A 23,103-nucleotide genomic window follows, 5' to 3' on the forward strand; every position below is an offset into this window, starting at 1 on the left:
ACGTCTGTAGGTTTTCCCCCAACGATGTACTAAGTCAAAGCAACCAAACAAGAGAAGAAATAAATAAATACACGGCAGGACAATTTCAGAGGTGGGAGTGACAGATCACCATGGCGATGTTAAGCAATACTGTTCTGTTTTGTTTTTTCAAAGAGAACCGAGCTTGAGAAACCCGGGCTGCGTTCCAGAGCCAATGTTCCATTCTCACCTATGGAAAGTCCATCCTTTAGAATGCCCCACCAGCGGACTAAAGGGTCCTTTACCGTCAACTATTTGGCGCTCAGGTGCACCGGCTGCTGCTGTGGTGATGGTCCTCAAACTGAGGTGTGAAGATACATAGAAACACCAATGTCCTGTTTCAATACTTTAAAAAACCATCCTTCTCTTCCTTGACATTATCACTAATATGATTTAAGGAGGAGAGGAAAGAAGGAAGGCAGCATTGTAACAGTTTAAAACAGAGCAAGAAGACACGGGATGGTTATTAACACAGTACAAAAACGGGCTTCAATCTGGAACGTTTCCGTGTAACTTTGGTAGTCCTGAATGCAGCCCGGAGCCACTATGAGGGAACACGATGCCAAAGACACATGGTGGCTGGATTTAAAAGAAGAGACACTGGAGGACGACCAAATGGACAGTCAGGTCTGACATTACGTTGAGGCACCTTTTACTAGGGGACAGGCCTCTTCCAAATCGCCCAAAACAACACAATGCTCTCTGAATGGTTTTTTAACGTGACTCATAATGTGTATCATGATGAACTCACAAACACACGTTGTGATTTGAGCTCACAGTGGCTAGTATGATAATCATCATCTCTTTTAGGGGTGAATAGTAACTTCCGCGTAAGTGACATTTTCCCATTGATTTCAATACATGACTAAGTGAAAATTCAACTCAAAGTTAGGAACTCTGTGTTCCAAATGTCCATACTATGTATTATGGAGCAATGTAGTGGGCAGATAGTGTTGTGTATCCAGTGGGCAAAAGCTGCTTGAAGTAATAATTACAACTAGTTTATTACCAGAACTGGTTGTAATCTGGTCCTGATAAAGTCATTTCTATCATGTCTTTCGAGCTGGTTAGTATTGATATTGGAATGCAAGCCTTGGTTGATTGCCTCGCTCTGTGTTGGTAAAATGGTGGAGAGTGAGTGTTACTGTACTGTGGTTATATATTTCTCTCTCTGGGAGGCTTCTCTTCTCCACACACACACACCGTGCCAGAACAGTCACACGATCTCTTCTCTGGCAGGAGCACTGCCCTCCTGCTGCTTTCTGCAACAACAACAACAACTGTAGAAATAACTAACAAACTCACAAACTGTTGTTTTTTCCCTCCCACTTAGGCCTACACTAACTGGATTTGTTTTTCCCCTTCCTGTTCATGTACCGTTTCATGGGTTGTGTTTTGGGTTAACTTTGATGGAGCAAGAGTGGCGGGGAGGTCTTGGCAAGGACTCTCTCTACACTCTGCTAGCATTCCTCCCACTCACTGCTTCTCAGAACACTGTTTATGTTTTACCTTGAATAGAAGGGGAGTGCCAGGGGAAAGTAGTCGAGTCAGATCTCCACCTTCAGCCCGATTTGCCACCTGGCATATGGGGGGGGGGGACAAGCCAGCCATCTGGTCGATCACAGATTGGGTGCATCCGAACTGACTCCCTGTTCAAGATATAGTGCACTACTTTTCACCAGGGCCCATAGAACTCAGGTTGTAGGGCGCTGGTCAAAAGTAGTCCCCTATAGGGAATAGGGTGCCATTTCAGACCAGCCATTTACCCAGCTCCCTGGTCTAACACAGCCTCACACTAAAGGGAAACTAAACGAGTGGGCTCTGACATACCAACAGGGAGAGCTAGCCGATCCCAGAGACGGATCCTTCCTGATAATACTGCCTTTAGAAACCCAGTTCTAGAATGCCTTTGAGCAAATCGACGACAAGGGCTGAATCCAGTTTGAACTGACAAACGGTTCAACAAGTGTGAGCACTGTATTACACATTTGTAGGATGCATTTTTCTGCCAAATGTCTAGGCCTATACTGTAGTATGTTATAACGAGGATGACAACAATACAAAGTATTCTTGCTACTTTTTCCATGTTCATACCAGGAAGAATGGAGCATTACCTCGTGTTCTAATCTAGTTGGTCTTCTGTAGGTGGAGAACACGATTCTCTCCATTCACTGTCTGAGGTGAATTCCACCTTAGCTCAATCAGTGTGTGTGTGTGTGTGTGTGTGTGTGTGTGTGTGTGTGTGTGTGTGTGTGTGTGTGTGTGTGTGAGTGAGTGAGAGAGAGAGCTGAAGAAGGCTTGTGTGTGCTTTGTTTAAAGCCTGAATGGGCTCGGATGTAAGATGACCCTGGTGGGACTACAGTGACCCCTCAGTGACTGGTCCTGAACTGAAGACTTTCTCTCACTCTCACACACACACACACACTACAGACTCACACATTGTCCTCCCAGAGACTGGAGGCCCTCTCCTGTTTCAAAGATGACGTGACGCCCCGAGACAGGAGAGACAGAGCTCGGAGACTTTTTTTTACCCTAAACCCCATCAGGACTGTCAGACACACAGACAGACAGAGGAAGACAAATGATGCCCAAACCAATGATTTTCTAACAGAGCGAAGTAAGAAGAGGAATGGACATTCTAGAACACAGATTCTAGGACACGAGCTCTTTTGGAACTGTAAAAATGTCTTCTGGACTACAAACAGGATACATTCCAGAACACAGTGTCATCATGTCATGTACAGCACCCTCCATATCATTTCACAACTCCTCTAACCCCCGACCCCCCGCTCTGTTTTCAATAACCTACAATAATCACAATAGTACAATAAACGCTTTGGATTGGGCAAAATACGGAAAGGATTAACTTTTTTTTTAACATTAAAAAGCAAGAAAACAAAAGTACAAAGTGCCGTACAAATAAAGCCTAATATGTTTGTTTTGTGAGTGTACTGTACACCATTATAATGTATATTTTAATATTTATATGCAGCTGTTGTATTAAAGTATATTTTTAAGAAAACAGGTTGGTAAGGGTGCTCTTTTTGTTTCCCCTAGAGAATAATTTGTTTGGACAGTGGCCAAATCTTCTTAAAGCTTCAACCTTCTTGTTTCCTTTCCTACATTGTTAGCAAACTGAGAGAAAGCCAAACAAGAGTTTTATTCTGGATAATTCCATCCCTGAAGAAAGTCAAACGGGGAGAGTCAGCCTTGGTCTGTTGGCACATCGACCTGCACCCGTCTCTCGTACCTGGATGACATAAACACCCAGAATGCCCTGGAACGTGCCAGCTGCCAACCTCGGTTCATGTCAGGGCACATTGACACACGTTACCAAGACCTGCTAAACCAGCTCAGTCATATACACTAGGCACCATACAGAAGAAATGGAATGAAACGGGACTCTACCTGAACTTGTTCAGTAAGAAAACTTGGTTTTCCATTGCAAAACATTTTTGCTACCATGTGCACTAATGAATGCGACCCTGGTCCTAAACATGTACCAAGAGAAAGTACCCAAAGAGAAACAACATGTTTTAAAACATTGATTTATTTAAAACAGATGTTTTCCACATCCATGTAGTTATTTTTCCTCAATAAGAGACCGATAAGACAGTTAGGATTATGTCCCAAATGGCACCCTATTTACTACATTGTGCAATACTTTTAACCCAAGCCCTATGGGACCTGCTCTAAAGTAGTGCACTATATAGGGAATAGGGCCCCACTAACATAGTGCACTATATAGGGAATAGGGTGCCATTTGGAACACACACTTGGTCCAGTTGATCATTGGTCCTAATTTAGGAAGAGTCAAAATTCAAAATAGAGCTGCAACAATTAGAGGCCCCTTCCTCTTGTAGATGTAAACAACAAAACAAAGGGGTCAAACCGAGGGGAGGTATAAGACCCCATTCAGATGCTGCACTGAAGGGTTCAGCCGGAGAAAGAGTCCAAAGAGAAAAGGAAGATGAATTGACATTAAAATCACTGACGCTACACTTCCACTGTGACGACTCAAATTATACAGCTTCAAAATAACAAGAGAGCTCCTTTGATTAGCAATTCAATGCATCTCATTTAACAACAGCAATACCTCCCAACATTATCAAGAGGAGTAGAGCAGACCGATAGTGATGTCTGAATAGATATTTACAGTACAGGGCAGGTGAGGAGCTAGTGGGTCACTAACATTGACAGTCTGACATAGACCCATCGTAACACACAACTTGGAGTTCAGTTGCGTGTGCGGGTGTGTGTGTACCACAGTTCAACACAATGCAATCAGAAGGCATCAACTACAATCCATTAAACACTGACAACCCGTTTCGCTCCTAGCTTGTCATCAACATAACTGGCTCAGAACAATCTGTTCCCAGCACCAAAACAAAACGTTTAAAAACGTTAAGGACATTCAATGAACCCCTGTAATAAATTGTTTGAGAAGGGAAAGGGGAAACCTAGTCAGTTGTACAACCGAATGCATTCAACCGAAATGTCTTCCACATTTAACCCAACCCCTCTGAATCAGAGAGGGGCCTTAATCGAAATCCACGTCTTTCGGCGCCTGTGGAACAGTGAGTTAACTGCCTTGTTCAGGGGCAGAATGACAGATGTTTACCTTGTCAGCTCGAGGATTCGATCAAGCAACCTTTCGGTTACTCGTCCAACGCTCTTAACCACTAGGCTACCTGCCGCCCCTCCACTCTAACCACTAGGCTACCTGCCGTCCTTCCACTCTAACCACTAGGCTACCTGCCGCCCCATGTTTGATTCCTGATTGTAGTTTTTCAATACAAAAGCATTCCCACAGTGGGATTATTAAGGAATTAATGCACTTCCTGTTTGTGAGATTTACAGAAAGTATACTGGTCAGATAGAAACTATCATCATGGTTACAATACTGTCCAAAACAGACAATCATAGAGGCACCCTTTTCATCAAAGAGTAGCTAGAAGTTACCACTAACCACAGATAGGTTAGTATTAGGAGTAAGTTACTTGATTCTAGATCTGTGGTTAAGGGCAACTTCAGCCTCAGATGTCAAGCTTCACCTTCCTTCACACAAAATGTCCAACACAGTGGTCCCTCTGCAACAGTGAATTATCTCCAATAGAAATAGAATGGCTCGGTCCTCAGTCGTTCACCTGTTGGGATTCTCCTGTTTCGTTGTTTTAACGATCTAGTTCTCCCTTCATGATGTTTCGCCCACATCCTGCAATTCTCCCCCTTTTGAAGGTTCCGGTTCCATGGCCCCTCCTACTTATGTTTACATCAACACTCTAGGTCAGAGGTTACTATAAATAGTGATTTGGACCTTGGTTGATATTTTCTGTTTTACGAGGGTGCTCACGGTCAGGTCAACGTTGATATCTGTATCTAGGGTGTAAAGATTTGTTAAAGAAACAGGAGTGTCCAGCACCCCCATAATTAAAACCTTCCTTGTAGGATGACGTTGATATTGCATTTCTAGCCAATAGTCAACGTTATGATTCAGCGTGACTAAGCTGGTCCTAGATCATTGGTCTCAGTCAAGGTCATGATTTGCGGGTTGATAATCTGATCCTAGATCAGTGCCTCTTAACAAATAGAGCACCAGTCAAGCCTACAACTCAGAGGGTGAAAGGTTGATCCTAGAGCTGTGCATACCAGGCTATGAACACCAGTTACTGAGAGCATCTCGACTCATCCTAGATCAGTAACCCCCTCACACCCAAGGCCTCAGGTCAAGAAAGATTCAGAGTCTAAACTGATCCTGGATCAGGCCAGAAGAGCCTCCCCCTCCTCCACCCAGAGCAGGTCCAGGGCCTCTGCCTGCCTCTGTTCTCGCTGGTGGATCCTGCGGAGGCGGAGGATGTACAGCAGAATGGCCAGCAGGACCACCAGGATACAGGCAAAAAACAGGTAGTGGTTGTAGACGAAGGAGGAACGCAGCCAGTTGGAGTGGCCCTGTTTAAATGACTCTGCCTGGAGGTCCCTGTTAGAGAGGAGAGAGATGGATTAACAACAAACAGACACACAGACAGACAGACACACAAGAAGTGCCTACTGACCTGAGAGGCAGGAAGCGCGTCTTAAACAGGATGGCTCCCAGGGTCCACTGCACCTCCTTGTCATAGACCAGCTGAGCAGTCTTCAGGCTGGGGTAGTCCTTAGGGAACCTGAAGCCTGAGTGGAGCACCTGGAACATCCAGGCTGACTTAAAACACTGGTACCTGGACAGGGAGAGAGGTGGTTGATGAGGTGAGGTATGCTGAGGTAAGGTATGCACAATATGCATTCCATTTTTATTAGATAGGCATTTCCAGACAGATGGTAGTAGAGGAATATCTATTAGACATATAGAGTACAGAGGTAGACTGGGTAACTGGGGTTACAGATGAATATCTACTAGACATATTGAGTACAGAGGTAGACTGGGTAACTGGGGTTACAGATGGTAGTAGAGGAATATCTATTAGACATATAGAGTACAGAGGTAGACTGGGTAACTGGGGTTACAGATGGTAGTAGATGAATATCTATTAGACATATTGAGTACAGTGGTAGCCTGGGTAACTGGGGTTACAGATGGTAGTAGATGAATATCTATTAGACATATTGAGTACAGTGGTAGCCTGGGTAACTGGGGTTACAGATGGTAGTAGATGAATATCTATTAGACATATTGAGTACAGTGGTAGCCTCGGTAACTGGGGTTACAGATGAATATCTATTAGACATATTGAGTACAGTGGTAGCCTGGGTAACAGATGAATATCTAGTAGACATATTGAGTACAGTGGTTGCCTGGGTAACTGGGGTTACAGATGAATATCTACTAGACATATTGAGTACAGTGGTTGCCTGGGTAACTGGGGTTACAGATGAATATCTACTAGACATATTGAGTACAGTGGTAGCCTGGGTAACTGGGGTTACAGATGAATATCTACTAGACATGTGGAGTACAGTGGTTGCCTGGGTAACTGGGGTTACAGATGAATATCTACGAGACATATTGAGTACAGTGGTTGCCTGGGTAACTGGGGTTACAGATGAATATCTACTAGACATATGGAGTACAGTGGTTGCCTGGGTAACTGGGGTTACAGATTAATATCTAGTAGACATATTGAGTACAGTGGTTGCCTGGGTAACTGGGGTTACAGATGAATATCTACGAGACATATTGAGTACAGTGGTTGCCTGGGTAACTGGGGTTACAGATTAATATCTAGTAGACATAGAGTACAGTGGTTGCCTGGGTAACTGGGGTTACAGATGAATATCTAGTATAATATCTAGTAGACATAGAGTACAGTGGTTGCCTGGGTAACTGGGGTTACAGATGGATATCTAGACATATTGAGTACAGTGGTTGCCTGGGTAACTGGGGTTACAGATGAATATCTAGTAGACATATTGAGTACAGTGGTTGCCTGGGTAACTGGGGTTACAGATTAATATCTAGTAGACATATTGAGTACAGTGGTTGCCTGGGTAACTGGGTTGAAGGGTTTCTTACTTCAGTCTGGAGGAGTCTGCTTGTTTAGAGAACAGCTTGCTGTCCAGACGCTTGGTGAGGGTCGACCACTTGGTGGCACAATAGTCCTGCAGACAGACAGGAGAGAACGGCGTTACCTCCTGGAAAGATCTCTTGGCGATATAAGAGCTTAAAAAAAAAGACAGCCTGTTCCCAGATCTGTTTGTGCTATCGTTCCAACTCCTCATCATGCCAAACCTGACAAGGAGTGGCGTGACGACGCAAACAGACTGGCACCAGGCTATCATTCCAACTCCTCATCATGCCAAACCTGACAGGGATTGGCTTGACGACACAAACAGACGGGTACCAGGCTAACTTGAAGAGAATGACAAAAGTAATTTTCTTGCCTTTCACAAAACCAATATTTTCCCTTAGATTTCTTAGGCAGTGCACAGAAAGGCATCTTCAAAGGATTGTTTGTTGTTGTTGAAACCAGACTTAAAATAAATAAATACAAATCAGGAACAAGAGGGCTAAGTGAGGAGAAACCTAACCTGCCTAGGTAATGACAGAGGAAACCCAGGTCTAGAATATCTGATCATGATAAGTTCTAGAATGATGAGCTGTGGTTACCGTGGCAGCCTTGGAGTACTTAGCGCTGTCGTACGGTCCCCCCATCCTCAGTACATCCTCAGTGCAGTAGAAGAACTCAGAGAAGCCGTAGAACTCTGAGTTGCTGTAGTCGATGGGGGCCTGGTACACCCCCCTGGGGGATCCCATGGTGCCATTGTGGAGACCCAGGAAAGGCCTGACTGCCCCCTGGCACCGCACCCAGTCCCCCTGCCCTCTCAGGTGGACCGCACGGCCGTCCCGACGCACCACGTCTGATAGGCCGACAGGGAGGCATGGGTCCGCAAGGGGAGTGGCTTCCATCATGCCTGTCTGATCGCCTGTCAGCCTGGAGGACAACCAGGAAGTGACACGAAGGAAGGGATAGTCAGTTGATCAATCAATCATTGAGTTCTCAGACTCAAGGTGTTGAGATGAAATTGTAGGAAGGTGATGAATTTAAGACTGTGACCCTCTGTTTATGCAAGTGTGAATGTGTCTGTATATGCGTGTGCCTTTGTGTATGTATGTATGTATGTATGTATGTATGTATGTATGTATGTATGTATGTATGTATGTATGTATGTATGTATGTATGTATGTATGTATGTATGTATGTATGTATGTATGTATGTATGTATGTATGTATGTATGTATGTATGTATGTATGTATGTATGTATGTATGTATGTATGTATGTATGTATGTATGTATGTATGTATGTATGTATGTATGTATGTATGTATGTATGTATGTATGTATGTATTCTTTGGTAAGTATTCAGACCCCTTGACTTTTTCCACATTTTGTTACATTAGACTTATTCTAATTTGTATTATTTTTTAAACTCAGCAATCTACACACAAAACCCCATAATGACAAAGTGAAAACAGGTTTTTAGAAATGTTTGCAAATGTATTTTAAAAAACAAACAGAAATACCTTATTCACATAAAGAAGTATTCAGAACCTTTGCTATGAGACTCAAAATTGAGCTCCGGTGCATCCTGTTTCCATTGATCATCCTTGAGATGTTTCTACAACTTGACTGGAGTCCATCTGTGGTAAATTTAATTGATTGTACATGATTTGTACAAACCTGTCTATATAAGGTCCCACAGTTGACAGTGTATGTCAGAGCAGAAACCAAGACATGAGGTCCAAGGAATTGCCAGCAGAGCTCCGAGAAAGGATTGTGTCGAGTCACAGATCTGGGGAAGGTTACCAAAAAAATGTTTGCAGCATTGAAGGTCCCGAAAAACCCAGTAGCTTCCATCATTCTTAAAATGGAAGAAATGTAGAAACACCAAGACTCTTCCTAGAGCTGGACGCCCCGCCAAACTGACCAATCAGGGAGAAAGGCCTTGGTCAGGGAGCTGGACGCCCGCCAAACTAAGCAATCAGGGGAGAAAGGCCTTGGTCAGGGAGCTGGCCGCCCGCCAAACTAAGCAATCAGGGGAGAAAGGCCTTGGTCAGGGAGGTGGCCTCCCGCCAAACTGAGCTATCAGGGGAGAAAGGCCTTGGTCAGGGAGGTGGCCTCCCGCCAAACTGAGCTATCAGGGGAGAAAGGCCTTGGTCAGGAAGGTGACCAAGAACTCTAGAGTTCTTCTCTGGAGATGAGAGAACCTTCCAGAAGGACAACCTTCTCTGCAGCACTCCACCAATCAGGCCTTTATTATAGAGTGGCCAGACGGAAGTCACTCCTCAGTAGCCCACTTGGAGTTTGCCAAAAGGCACCTAAAGACTCTCAAAACCATGAGAAACAAGATTCTCTGGTCTGATGAAACCAAGATTGAACTTTTTGGCCTGAATGCAAAGCATCACATCTGGAGGAAACCTGGTACCATCCCTACGGTGAAGAATGGTGGTGGCAGCATCATGCTGTGGGGATGTTTTCAGCAGCAGGGACTGGGAGACAAGGCAAAGATAAACAGAGAAAAGTAGAGAGAGATCCTTAATGAAGAGTGCTCTGGAGCACTCAGGACCTCAGACTGGGGCGAAGTTTCACCTTCCAAGAGGACAACGAGTGGCGCAGTGGTCTAAGACACCGCATCTCAGTTCAAGAGGAGTCACTGCAATACCGGGTTCAAATCCAGGCTGCATCATATCCGACCGTGATTGGGAGTCCCATAGGACGGCGCACAATTTGCCCAGCTTCGTCCGGGTTTGGCCGGGGTAGGTCATCATTGTATATAAGAATTTCTTCTTAAATGCCTTGCCGAGTTAAATAATGGTTAAATAAAAGCACAGTCAAGACAAAGCAGGAGTGGCTTCTGGACAAGTCTCCGAATGTCCTTGAGTGGCCCAGCCAGAGTACAGACTTGAACCCGATCGAACATCTCTGGAGAGACCTAAAAATAGCTGCAACAATGCTCCCCATTTAACCTGACAGAGCTTGAGAGGATCTGCAGAGAAGAATGGGAGAAACTCCCAAAATATAGGTGTGCCAAGCTTGTAGAGTCATACCCAAGAAGGCAAAGGAAAAGTCTCAAATTATTTGGTTTTAAATATACTTAAGTATCAAAAGTAAAAACAAATCATTTCAGATTCCTTATATTACGCATACCAGACGAGCACCATTTTCATACACTCAGACATCATTTACAAATGAAGCATTTGTGTTTAGTGAGTCCGTCAGATCAGAGGCAGTAGGGATGACCAGGGATGTTCTCTGTTTAGTGAGTCCGTCAGATCAGAGGCAGTAGGGATGACCAGGGATGTTCTCTGTTTAGTGAGTCCGCCAGATCAGAGGCAGTAGGGATGACCAGGGATGTTCTCTGTTTAGTGAGTCCGCCAGATCAGAGGCAGTAGGGAGGACCAGGGATGTTCTCTGTTTAGTGAGTCCGCCAGATCAGAGGCAGTAGGGATGACCAGGGATGTTCTCTGTTTAGTGAGTCCTCTAGATCAGAGGCAGTAGGGAGGACCAGGGATGTTCTCTGTTTAGTGAGTCCATCAGATCAGAGGCAGTAGGGATGACCAGGGATGTTCTCTGTTTAGTGAGTCCGTCAGACCAGAGGCAGTAGGGATGACCAGGGATGTTCTCTGTTTAGTGAGTCCGTCAGATCAGAGGCAGTAGGGATGACCAGGGATGTTCTCTGTTTAGTGAGTCCGCCAGATCAGAGGCAGTAGGGATGACCAGGGATGTTCTCTGTTTAGTGAGTCTGTCAGATCAGAGGCAGTAGGGAGGACCAGGGATGTTCTCTGTTTAGTGAGTCTGTCAGATCAGAGGCAGTAGGGATGACCAGGGATGTTCTCTTCAGAAGTGTGTGAATTGGACCATTTTCTAAATGTAATGAAAACTTTTGGGTGTCAGGGAAAATGTTTGGAGTAAAAAGTACATTATTTTCATTAGAAATGTAGTGAAATAAAAGTGAAAGTAGTTTAAAAATATAAATAGTAGAGTAAAGTACAGACACCCCAAAAAACGACTTAAGTTGTACTTTAAAGTATCTTTACTTAAGTACTTTACGCCACTGATTTTTTATAACTTAGCAAACATTTCTAAAAACCTGTTGGCATTATCATTATGGGGTACTGTGTGTAGATTAATGAAGAAAAAGAGCCAAGGGGTCTGAATAGGCACTGTGTGTGTGTGTGTGTGTGTGTGTGTGTGTGTGTGTGTGTGTGTGTGTGTGTGTGTGTGTGTGTGTGTGTGTGTGTGTGTGTGTGTGTGTGTGTGTGTGTGTGTGTGTGTCGGTCCTACCTGTTCTTGGTGATGGTGGAGTTGACCAGCTGGTCTTCGTAGCGCTGTCGAGCCATGTTCCCCCCGAAGCCCAGGAATGTGGTGACATATACACGGTAGACGTGCTGCGTGTGCTCTGAATCACAGCCCAGGTTAAACTCTGCCAGCAGGCTCTTACCCGACTCCTCCTGTAGAGGGAGACAGAGAACCACTGCATGACTTCAACCATAAAATCATGCTCTGGGGTGAAGTTTCCCCTGGGTACCTATCTAGAGTCAGCTTCCCCTTCCCAATTCTAACCTTAACCCTTAGTGCAGAAAATGCTAAACTGGCCCAAGATCAGTAGCAACTTCACCCTATTCCTTGAATAATAGCTTTGTAAGGATCTTGGCGTTATTATTGTTTGCGGTAAAATGGGAGATTCATAAAGGCACCAAATGGAAGAAAACGCATGGAAACAGGGAAGGACTACCTGAATGTGTCCAATACGAAATGCACATGTTCTTTTTCCGTTACAAACCATTTCGCTACGGTGTGCCCTAATGAATACGACCCTAGTGTTGAGAATCAGGACGCAGACATTATCTCCAATACATGGTGTGGTTTACTAAACCCCAACATCAGGCCTATCAGTATACACAACAGCCAGTCATACCACACAAATACAATGAGAATACGAGCACTCAGCTGGATCCTTCCTTACCTGTTCAGGTGAACTGAAGTGGACGCGCTAGGCACCTCATAGGCTATCTGCAGCGAGGCTCCACCCATGTCCATGATGCCCACTGTACGCCGCCGGCTAATTGGGTGATGGTTCTGTGACCCTGTAGTGACCTCCACCATTGCATCATCTTCTAGGAAAATGGAGAATTGAGTGTCAAGTCAACGATGGGTAACCAACAGTCTGTTCAACATGTCCATATATACACACACCCTATACACACAAACCCTGACAACATGTCCATATATACACAAACCCATGACATCACCCTTTGTGGCCTGACAACATGTCCATATACACATCACTGACAACATGTCCATATACACATCACCCTTTGTGGCCTGACAACATGTCCATATACACATCACCCTTTGTGGCCTGACAACATGTCCATATACACATCACCCTTTGTGGCCTGACAACATGTCCATATATACACACATCACCCTTTGTGGCCTGACAACATGTCCATATATACACATCACCCTTTGTGGCCTGACAACATGTCCATATATACACATCACCCTTTGTGGCCTGACAACATGTCCATATATACACATCACCCTTTGTGGCCTGACAACATGTCCATATATACACATCACCCTTTGTGGCCTGACAACATGTCCATATACACATCACCCTTTGTGGCCTGACAACATGTCCATATACACATCACCCTTTGTGGCCTGACAACATGTCCATATACACATCACCCTTTGTGGCCTGACAACATGTCCATATACACATCACCCTTTGTGGCCTGACAACATGTCCATATACACATCACCCTTTGTGGCCTGACAACATGTCCATATACACATCACCCTTTGTGGCCTGACAACATGTCCATATACACACATCACCCTTTGTGGCCTGACAACATGTCCATATATACACATCACCCTGTGGCCTGACAACATGTCCATATATACACAAACCCTGGCATCACCCTTTGTGGCCTGACAAAATGTCCATATATACACAAACCCTGACATCACCCTTTGTGGCCTGACAACATGTCCATATACACATCACCCTTTGTGGCCTGACAAAATGTCCATATACACAAACCCTTTGTGGCCTGACAACATGTCCATATATACACATCACCCTTTGTGGCCTGACAACATGTCCATATATCACACAAATGTCCTGACATCACCCTTTGTGGCCTGACAACATGTCCATATACATACATCACCCTTTGTGGCCTGACAACATGTCCATATACACATCACCCTTTGTGGCCTGACAACATGTCCATATATACACAAACCCTTTGTGGCCTGACAACATGCCCATATATACACATCACCCTTTGTGGCCTGACAACATGTCCATATATACACATCACCCTTTGTGGCCTGACAACATGTCCATATACACACAAACCCTGACATCACCCTTTGTGGCCTGACAACATGTCCATATACACATCACCCTTGTACCCTTGTGGCCTGACAACATGTCCATATACACATCACCCTTTGTGGCCTGACAACATGTCCATATATACACAAACCCTTTGTGGCCTGACAACATGCCCATATATACACATCACCCTTTGTGGCCTGACAACATGTCCATATATACACATCACCCTTTGTGGCCTGACAACATGTCCATATATACACATCACCCTTTGTGGCCTGACAACATGTCCATATATACACATCACCCTTTGTGGCCTGACAACATGTCATATACACATCACCCTTTGTGGCCCGACAACATGTCCATATATACACATCACCCTTTGTGGCCTGACAACATGTCCATATATACACAAACCCTGACATCACCCTTTGTGGCCTGACAACATGTCCATATACACACAAACCCTGGCATCACCCTTTGTGGCCTGACAACATGTCCATATATACACATCACCCTTTGTGGCCTGACAACATGTCCATATACACATCACCCTTTGTGGCCTGACAACATGTCCATATACACATCACATCACCCTTTGTGGCCTGACAACATGTCCATATACCATATAAACCCACATCACCCTTTGTGGCCTGACAACATGTCCATATACACACATCACCCTTTGTGGCCTGACAACATGTCCATATATCACACAAACCCTGACATCAGCCTTTGTGGCCTGACAACATGTCCATATACACACATCACCCTTTGTGGCCTGACAACATGTCCATATACACACACATCACCCTTTGTGGCCTGACAACATGTCCATATATACACATCACCCTTTGTGGCCTGACAACATGTCCATATATACACATCACCCTTTGTGGCCTGACAACATGTCCATATACACACATCACCCTTTGTGGCCTGACAACATGTCCATATATACACATCACCCTTTGTGGCCTGACAACATGTCCATATATACACATCACCCTTTGTGGCCTGACAACATGTCCATATACACACATCACCCTTTGTGGCCTGACAACATGTCCATATATACACAAACCCTGACATCAGCCTTTGTGGCCTGACAACATGTCCATATACACACATCACCCTTTGTGGCCTGACAACATGTCCATATACACATCACCCTTTGTGGCCTGACAACATGTCCATATATACACATCACCCTTTGTGGCCTGACAACATGTCCATATACACACATCACCCTTTGTGGCCTGACAACATGTCCATATATACACATCACCCTTTGTGGCCTGACAACATGTCCATATATACACATCACCCTTTGTGGCCTGACAACATGTCCATATATACACATCACCCTTTGGCAAACAAACCATCACATGCTGTCAAATCTGGTTCATCATCATGATTAGCTAGTCGGATTCAGTCTTTTACGATTATCATGTCACACTGCGCAATGTTACCAAATAAAAATCTTGATCATCCTGGACAGGTTTGACAACTTGCTTCAGTTCTGTATTTGATCTGCGCATGTGAATGAAGTGAGTCAGTGAAAACTGAAAGGGAGAACTGGGACAAAAGTAACTTGTTTCCCTAATTACTCAGAGATCAACAGAGCTGGAGACACCATATTTTATGACACACATCTTATACATGTCCTCTACCATTAGCAACTGTTATAGGACTTCTAGGGTAAATGAGTTTAAATTAAATATATATATATCACTCAAAACCACTTTTTGTTAATAACTCGGCGAAACATGTTCGGACCGGGCTGTTTTTTCTAAATGTAATGAATACTTTTGGGCGTCAGGGAAGATGTTTGGAGTAAAAAGTACATTATTTTCTTTAGAAATGTAGTGAAATAAAAGTGAAAGTAGTTTAAAAATAGACAGAGAACACAGAACTACGGCAGAGTTACTTTTGTACCTGCCAACAGAGAGGGAGGAACACAGCTTTGGGACGGAAACAACAGCTGGCGAGAAGCACAATATCTACAGTCTCTCCATGGTCCTAGTTTGTCATGCTCGTTACTTTCAACAAATGTACCATCAGCCATCATTTCATGTTTGTGTCAATTTGAATAATTAATGCTATAGGTTCGTAATTTATGAAAATGAACCAACCACAATACTAAAAATGGGACTAAAATGGATCACATAATAGCTATATTAACCATCATTTTCTCATCTCACTTTAAATGGTACGTAGTAGGAGATGTTGTTCACAATAATCACTGACTATTCATGATTAGCTCTACCAATCAGGTGCTCTGCAGCGGTCCTTGTCAGGCACTTCTCGTGTCTTGATAGAATAAACGACTTCATTCTCTTCACAAAACGGCACAATCATCCTGCTCATCACATTTCCACGGCTTGACAGAAGGTAACTGACCACCAGAATATATATAAGATATATTTTTTTAACCACTAACCTGCCGAATAAAGTTTGTGAAAAGCTGATCTGTCAAGTCAATTGATTAAGGCAGAATTGTAATGATGTCATATCATTTGCAAACATTCCGTCACATGTTAATGTTTTGCTGACATTATAAAAGCAATATGAACTAGAGGGAGATGAGACAATGGCCTGTGCTTAGAAGTGGAGTTGATTTTATTCCAGGTCATCAGTTTACATTGTGTTACTTTGGTCCCACCCATCTCTCCTGTAACTTCTCCCAGACGTACACACAAGACTAGCCAGCATGATACATGGAACCTGTGATGTCATTTAGTCACTAGATTGGTGAAGAAAAATAAATATGTTTGGAACCTTAAAACCCCTAAATAACTCCACAGCCGGAAAACACTTCCGGGTCGGTATTTTCTAACGTCACTAAAAAACACTTTTTGTTAATAACTCAGTGAAACATGTTGTGTTGTGCGCAATACTCCGTGCCAGCCGCGTTCCTATTGGTCAATCACCGGGATCGGCTCGTAACACCAGCCACACTATACGATAAAGGCAAATCAATTCTGACACTGCTAGAACTTTGTCAGAGCCTACGACCGCAGGTGGCGTTACTCACTAGACCCGGTCGCACTGAATGAGCCAAGACGGCCGATAATCGTTTACAACCTAAGAATTTGCCCACGACATGGACATTTTGTTTGGGACGGCAAAAATCGTGTCATAACATGGCTCAAAATGGTCGTTTGCGAAGGCCTTAACCTGTAGGCCTTGAGACATGGGTATAGCCGCCATGTACGGCATCTAACGCCCTATAAAATGGCGGCTAGCGACATGTTTCAGGCCTACAGCTAAGCCATAACTCTATACAAATCCAGCCTCATCCTTTGCAGTGGACAAACAAGCGACATCATCAACGAAGCCATAACCTCACACTCACCATACTCTGCATGGTCAAAGCGTCCCAACACAAAGTTAATACCAATCCATGCATACACACCTGCAGGCAGAAAGGCAGTGTTAACATTAACGCCACAAAGCACACAGAGGACAGGTGCAGTATATTAGTTCAATTACACCATTTGGCCTTTTCACACCAGTATAAACACATTCAGCAGGCACTTTTATCCAAAGCCACTTAGTGGTGCATACAGTTTGTGTTTGGGTGATCCCAGGAACCGACCAGTGTCTAGGTGTAAACTGTACCATATTCCCATCAGGCTCACAGCTCTCGGTCTCACCTTCCTGTTTTCCAGAGATCACCTCTGCATGGGAGCTGGAGAACAGGAAGTCAAACTCCACTGGAACATCTCTTACCAGGTCCTCCAGGATAGCAGCCTGCTGACTGGGGGTCACATGGGGAGAAATAACCACTTTTAAACCGCTGTTAGAGGTGTATAAATCAATGCTCTAAACCTCCCACAGATCTCTAGGGGGGATCCAGTGCTTGACCCCCTGTTGACCCCCGAACCCTGACAAAATGGTGGAGGAGGGCGGAGGCCTACCTCTCAGGCAGCAGTCTCATTCCAGCAGTACAGAGGATATAGAGAGGAGTCTCCTTGTGTTTCTTCCTGGGGACATGGGTGGCAGCGAAGGAAAGGAGGGGGTGGAGGTAGTCACTGGCCTTGGCTGGGCTCAGCGCCATGGTGGAAATACCTGGAGAGGAAAGGGGAGAGAGAGAGATAGAGAGAGAAAAGCGAGAGAGGTTAGCGATAGCGGAGTTGAGGACGAGGCAGTGGCCTTGGCTGGGCTCAGCGCCATGGTGGAAATACCTGGAGTGGAAAGGGGAGAAAGGAAGGAGAGAGAGAGAAAAAAGTGAGAGAGGTTAGCGATAGCTGAGTTGAGGACGAGGCAGTGGCCTTGGCTGGGGTGTAACAGGGCAGATTCACTATTTCTCTGTCAATTCTACAGTTCATTTAGTGGGAACAAAGCAGCTGCTAACTGCTTAGCAATTGTGGTCCCACTCGGTCCCGGGTCCCACTCAGTCCCACTCAGTCCCACTCAGTCCCACTCAGTCCCACTCAGTCCCAGTGTGTTCAGGTATCAGGCCAATAGGCGGTAATGGAAAGAATGTTGAGATAAGGAGCAGGTTGAGGACATGTGGCCTGACAACATGGGAAAACAGGTAGAAACCCTCCACACTGTATGACAACAACTAACTTCTTCTGGGGTGCCATGCCCCTACATGGTGAACATGTAGGTAACTCCCAGAATAAAAAGGAAAGACATGAGTAAATGAGGGACACAAAGTATACTGAAAGCAGGTGCTTCCACCCAAGTGTGGTTCCTGAGTTAATTAAGCAATTAACAACCCATCATGCTTAGGGTCATGTAGAAAAACACCCAGTTGCTCATTATTTTGGCAACCATGGCTGGAACAAGAGGATCTCAGGGACATTGAAAAAGGGGTCCAAAAGGAGCTTAGAGCGTTTAAAGTGTGTGTGTGTTCAGATCTCAACCCAATTGAACACTTATGGGAGATTCTTGGGCTGCACCTGAGACAGCATTTTCCACCACCACCCAAAACATCAAATGAAGGAATTTCTAATGGAAGATCCCTCCAGCAGAGTTCCAGACACAGATTGTAAAATCTGTTCTGGTAGTTGTAACGGCTCAACGCCCTACTGAGACACTTTCTGTTGGCGCTTCCTGTATTTTGACAGTTACCGGTAACTAGCTACTGTATGTTAGCTCTCCCTGTACCAGAGGTAAAGAGGTAGAGGGGCATCTGACAGAGTAAAGACTAATCGTTTCTGCTGTGATGTGGCAACGGCATTGGCAAGGATCACATCCTTTTCTCCTGGTCATTCAACAGTTACGTTGTTCTCTGCTGTTGTTATTGTACCCCCCACCCCCCACTCTTTCCTCACCAGGTTTGATCTTCTTGACCACAGGGTGGCGGTCGTGGTCCCTCATCTGCCTGATGTCCAGCAGGGTGTGGAGGTTTCCATGGTGGGGGGGCCAGTAGTACACATACACCCTGGAGCCGCTGCTGCCGCAGTCCACCACGATCCCATAGTTTAGAGCTGCGTTGGTGACATCAGTAGCCTCCATGGTCTCCACAGATGAGAGGTATCTAGGGGTGAGAGCAGGAGATGGAGAGAGAAACATGTTAGACACCATACACTAATGCAGAGTCTGGGTTGACTTAGTAGTAGTGCAGTGCAAACACTTTGCCTGGTGTGTGTGTGTGTGTGTGTGTGTGTGTGTGTGTGTGTGTGTGTGTGTGTGTGTGTGTGTGTGTGTGTGTGTGTGTGTGTGTGTGTGTGTGTGTGTGTGTGTGTGTGTGTGTGTGTGTGTGTGTGTGTGTGTGTGTGTGTGTGTGTGTTTGTCTCTCGCTCTCTCTGTCATTCTGTCTGTCCGTTCATCTGACGTCTCACTCACTTGTTGACGTGTCCCCTGTGGCGCTGGGGCCTCCAGAGCTCAGTCTGGTAGACCCCCAGGAAAACCAGGGCAGAGCAGGTGAGGAACACCAGGAAGAAGGCCCTTTGCCTGGGCACACAACCCAGAGACAGCAAGGACACACTGCAGTACCAGGAGGCTGGCAGGCATGAGAAAGTGATCCTGGAGGAGGAGGTTTTCATTACTTTCATAGATATGGCCTACTACAACATACCGCATGGACACGCACAGTTATTACATTACTAGTTCTGTATAACATAACACTGTGGTAACATCTCAAACAATCAGAAACATTAGACCTCGTCACCTAAACACATGCTGAAGTTCACATCCTGCCATCATGTGAACACAGCAGTCCAGTTAGTGTGTGTTGCCTCGTGGTCCTTCTGAAGAACAACCAGTTAGTGTGTGTTGCCTCGTGGTCCTTCTGAAGAACAACCAGTTAGTGTGAGTTGCCTCGTGGTCCTTCTGAAGAACAACCAGTTAGTGTGTGTTGCCTCGTGGTCCTTCTGAAGAACAACCAGTTAGTGTGTGTTGCCTCGTGGTCCTTCTGAAGAACAACCAGTTAGTGTGTGTTGCCTCGTGGTCCTTCTGAAGAACAACCAGTTTGTGATCCAGATGTTGTCCTTTGAGAACACTATTATACCAGTGTGCCGATTCACTTTTTGTTCTATTTTTTTATCCTCTCTGATCCACCACCTGGGAAGAGTGTTTATGGACACACCTGGTCCAGCTCTCTAGACATACTACCCCTGGTCCAGCTCTCCAGACACACCACCCCTGGTCCAGCTCTAGATACACCACCCCTGGTCCAGCTCTAGATACACCACCCCTGGTCCAGCTCTAGACATACTACCCCTGGTCTAGCTCTAGACATACTACCCCTGGTCCAGCTCTAGATACACCACCCCTGGTCCAGCTCTAGATACACCACCCCTGGTCCAGCTCTAGATACACCACCCCTGGTCCAGCTCTAGACACACTACCCCTGGTCTAGCTCTAGACATACTACCCCTGGTCCAGCTCTAGATACACCACCCCTGGTCCAGCTCTAGACATACTACCCCTGGTCTAGCTCTAGACATACTACCCCTGGTCTAGCTCTAGACATATCCCTGTATTTCGATGGATGGTTATCCTACGCGGGTGGAGATTCGAGCTAGATTGGCTAATAATACAACCCACAAATAAAGAGTGTGTGTTACCTTGCCATATGTCCAAGCAGCAAGACCTAGCAGCAGAGTTATCTGGCTGTCACCTCCTCATGGTTGGGTATGTACTATGTGGACCCAGGTGTTGCTTTCCCCTGGTAATCTGGAGAGAAGGACATAGAGATAGTCACGCCGGAAGAAAAGTATGTCACCACGTATCCCTTCAAGTTAGTTGTGGACATGAAACATAGGTAGCTAGGCCTATCATTCGTAAATCACAGAGGCACCAAGGAACAGCCAACTAGCTAGATGTGTTGAGTTCAAAGCAGTGTCAACAGGAATAGATACAGTACATGCATGTGCAATAGAAACGCACCCTCCTACCTCTGCCCAGACTGGTGTCATAGACTAGACGTAACATAGTAAACAATAATCCGGGCAACTCAAATTAGTATATGTTACGTTTGGTAGGGTTACATAAGGAAAAAATGAAAAGAGTGGGGTTGGTCAGGGTGGGCGTAGAACGCAAACTTCTAGCAACCCAAAGGTTGCGCGTTCGAATCTCATCACGGACAACTTTAGCCTCTATGAATAAACTCCTTTCTTGACGTTAGTCCCATCAGAAGTCAGAATGCTGAAAAAATCATTTGAATGTACATTACCTGTTGTCCGCTGATTTATCATTATGTAGAAGGTCATCTGAGGCTAAATATGTACAAAGTAGTGTTATTAACTAGACTCTCCGTACGCTGGTCTGTATAGCAGTTTTATATTTTCAATGCAGACGCAATTTGCACAAAATGTCAACAATGGCTGAATGTCAAGCACAGACGGAATGTTGTCCCGCGCAACAATCAGCTGGCAGATTTCACAAGCACTTCCAGCTGAGTGTGAGGGAATGTGCTTTGGTCTATGTTTGGTTACATTCGGCTACTGTTACATTTTTGTGCATCACATGAAATGCGTCAGGAGATGGAAAATACACGACAGAACCTACCAGTGCCGCAAAACAATTGTATTTTATTTATTTAACAGTTTATTTAACAATACTGTGTACATTTGATGCCCACTACTTTCCGACAAAAGGACAACCTGTAAAGTAACCTCAAATACATGTTTTTAATCAACATTCTGGCCTGTAGAGACTATGGAGTCTTTTTTACAGCGACTTCTTTCAAACTGAATATCCATGGAGAAACCAAGGCAACAGTTTGATGTTTAGGCAACCTTGCAAGTTCTTACTACCATTAGCTACTTTGCATGTTAGCTAAACCTTCCACTTACCATTTAACTTTACGCCTAACCCTAACTTCTAGCCTAGCTAACGTTAGCCACCTAGCTAACGAATTGCAATTCGTAACATATCATACGAAATGGATGATGGGGATCCCCACATGTTACGTCTACCCCTGAGTCCAGGTTGCTCTGCCAACGAGTTAATATATTATTTAAACAGTGTTTTACGTTATGTAAGATGTATTACATGTATTACGTAAATTGTTAGCTCTACAAGCTAAACTAATCTCAATTCACCCACTGACTGCAATTTAACAAATAATGAACATGTGGCCTGTGCAGAGAATTTGTATTAACATAGCGATTTGGATTGACTAAAACTAGAACAACAATATTGATAACTAACCGGCTTCCGGTGAATGTTACAGCTGTAGCCAGCTGGCTAGATATAGTGATACATTGTGACATTGTCACCGTTCCAAACTCACTTTGATACAAATTAACACTGGCCGTCACGTCATACCAGTCGTTTTAATCACGGGTGGATCCTACCCCTGAGTCACAGATTAACGACAAAAATCAATTTTCTTCGAACGAGATTCATCTTTATCCAGCAAAATAAAATAAAAAGCTTTAAATCCATCAGATGACGTCGCTTCCGGTAGCCGACGTGGACACGTCACGGAACACGTCGCTGTCCAAAGTGCTGAATGATGCCCCCGTGTGGTGCGTGCGATTTGTACATTCATGTTTGACCAATGCATATTGATATTGGTCAGTTTAAAATCTATAGCTGTTGTGTATCTTTTGATGTATATTATTTATCTGCATACATTTATATTCTTGCATTGCTTCCATTACATGCACAGTGAGCCTGTCATGCATCATTTCACGCATTAATTTCACAGTAGACAGAACAGTGATGACCTTCGAAGCCAATGTTGGGGACACATTTTAATAGAACTAAACCCGATGAGCAATAAGCGCCGATGCATGTCATTTGAATCAAATGATTGACCTTGGTGG

General features: G+C 44.7%; 1 protein-coding gene across 1 annotated transcript; it reads right to left on the bottom strand.

The window, feature by feature from the left end:
- Positions 1 to 3,550: 3,550 nt before the first annotated feature.
- On the bottom strand, positions 3,551 to 22,756 carry LOC124018282 (ectonucleoside triphosphate diphosphohydrolase 7-like). Its single transcript, XM_046333557.1, has 13 exons — positions 22,566 to 22,756; positions 20,896 to 21,004; positions 19,673 to 19,852; positions 19,159 to 19,364; positions 17,794 to 17,944; positions 17,530 to 17,633; positions 17,229 to 17,288; positions 12,503 to 12,629; positions 11,797 to 11,994; positions 8,120 to 8,444; positions 7,526 to 7,611; positions 6,072 to 6,233; positions 3,551 to 5,995 (listed from the first exon to the last, which is right to left on the bottom strand). The coding sequence occupies exons 2-13, from the start codon at positions 20,901 to 20,903 to the stop codon at positions 5,779 to 5,781; spliced, it is 1,824 nt and encodes a 607-aa protein (XP_046189513.1). The 5' UTR covers positions 20,904 to 21,004; positions 22,566 to 22,756; the 3' UTR covers positions 3,551 to 5,778.
- Between the last annotated feature and the right edge of the window lie 347 nt (positions 22,757 to 23,103).

The sequence above is a fragment of the Oncorhynchus gorbuscha genome, unplaced genomic scaffold (assembly GCF_021184085.1).
Source record: "Oncorhynchus gorbuscha isolate QuinsamMale2020 ecotype Even-year unplaced genomic scaffold, OgorEven_v1.0 Un_scaffold_460, whole genome shotgun sequence".
Lineage (NCBI taxonomy): Eukaryota > Metazoa > Chordata > Actinopteri > Salmoniformes > Salmonidae > Oncorhynchus > Oncorhynchus gorbuscha.

What these genes read in the sequence shown, in the direction of transcription:
- LOC124018282 (XM_046333557.1), bottom strand. An exon ending in CACAGGGGACACGTCAACAA is followed by an intron (nt 19,365 to 19,672) that starts GTGAGTGAGACG and finishes TCTCACCCCTAG; the next exon opens with ATACCTCTCATCTGTGGAGA. An exon ending in TCCACCATCACCAAGAACAG is followed by an intron (nt 8,445 to 11,796) that starts GTAGGACCGACA and finishes GTTGTCCTCCAG; the next exon opens with GCTGACAGGCGATCAGACAG.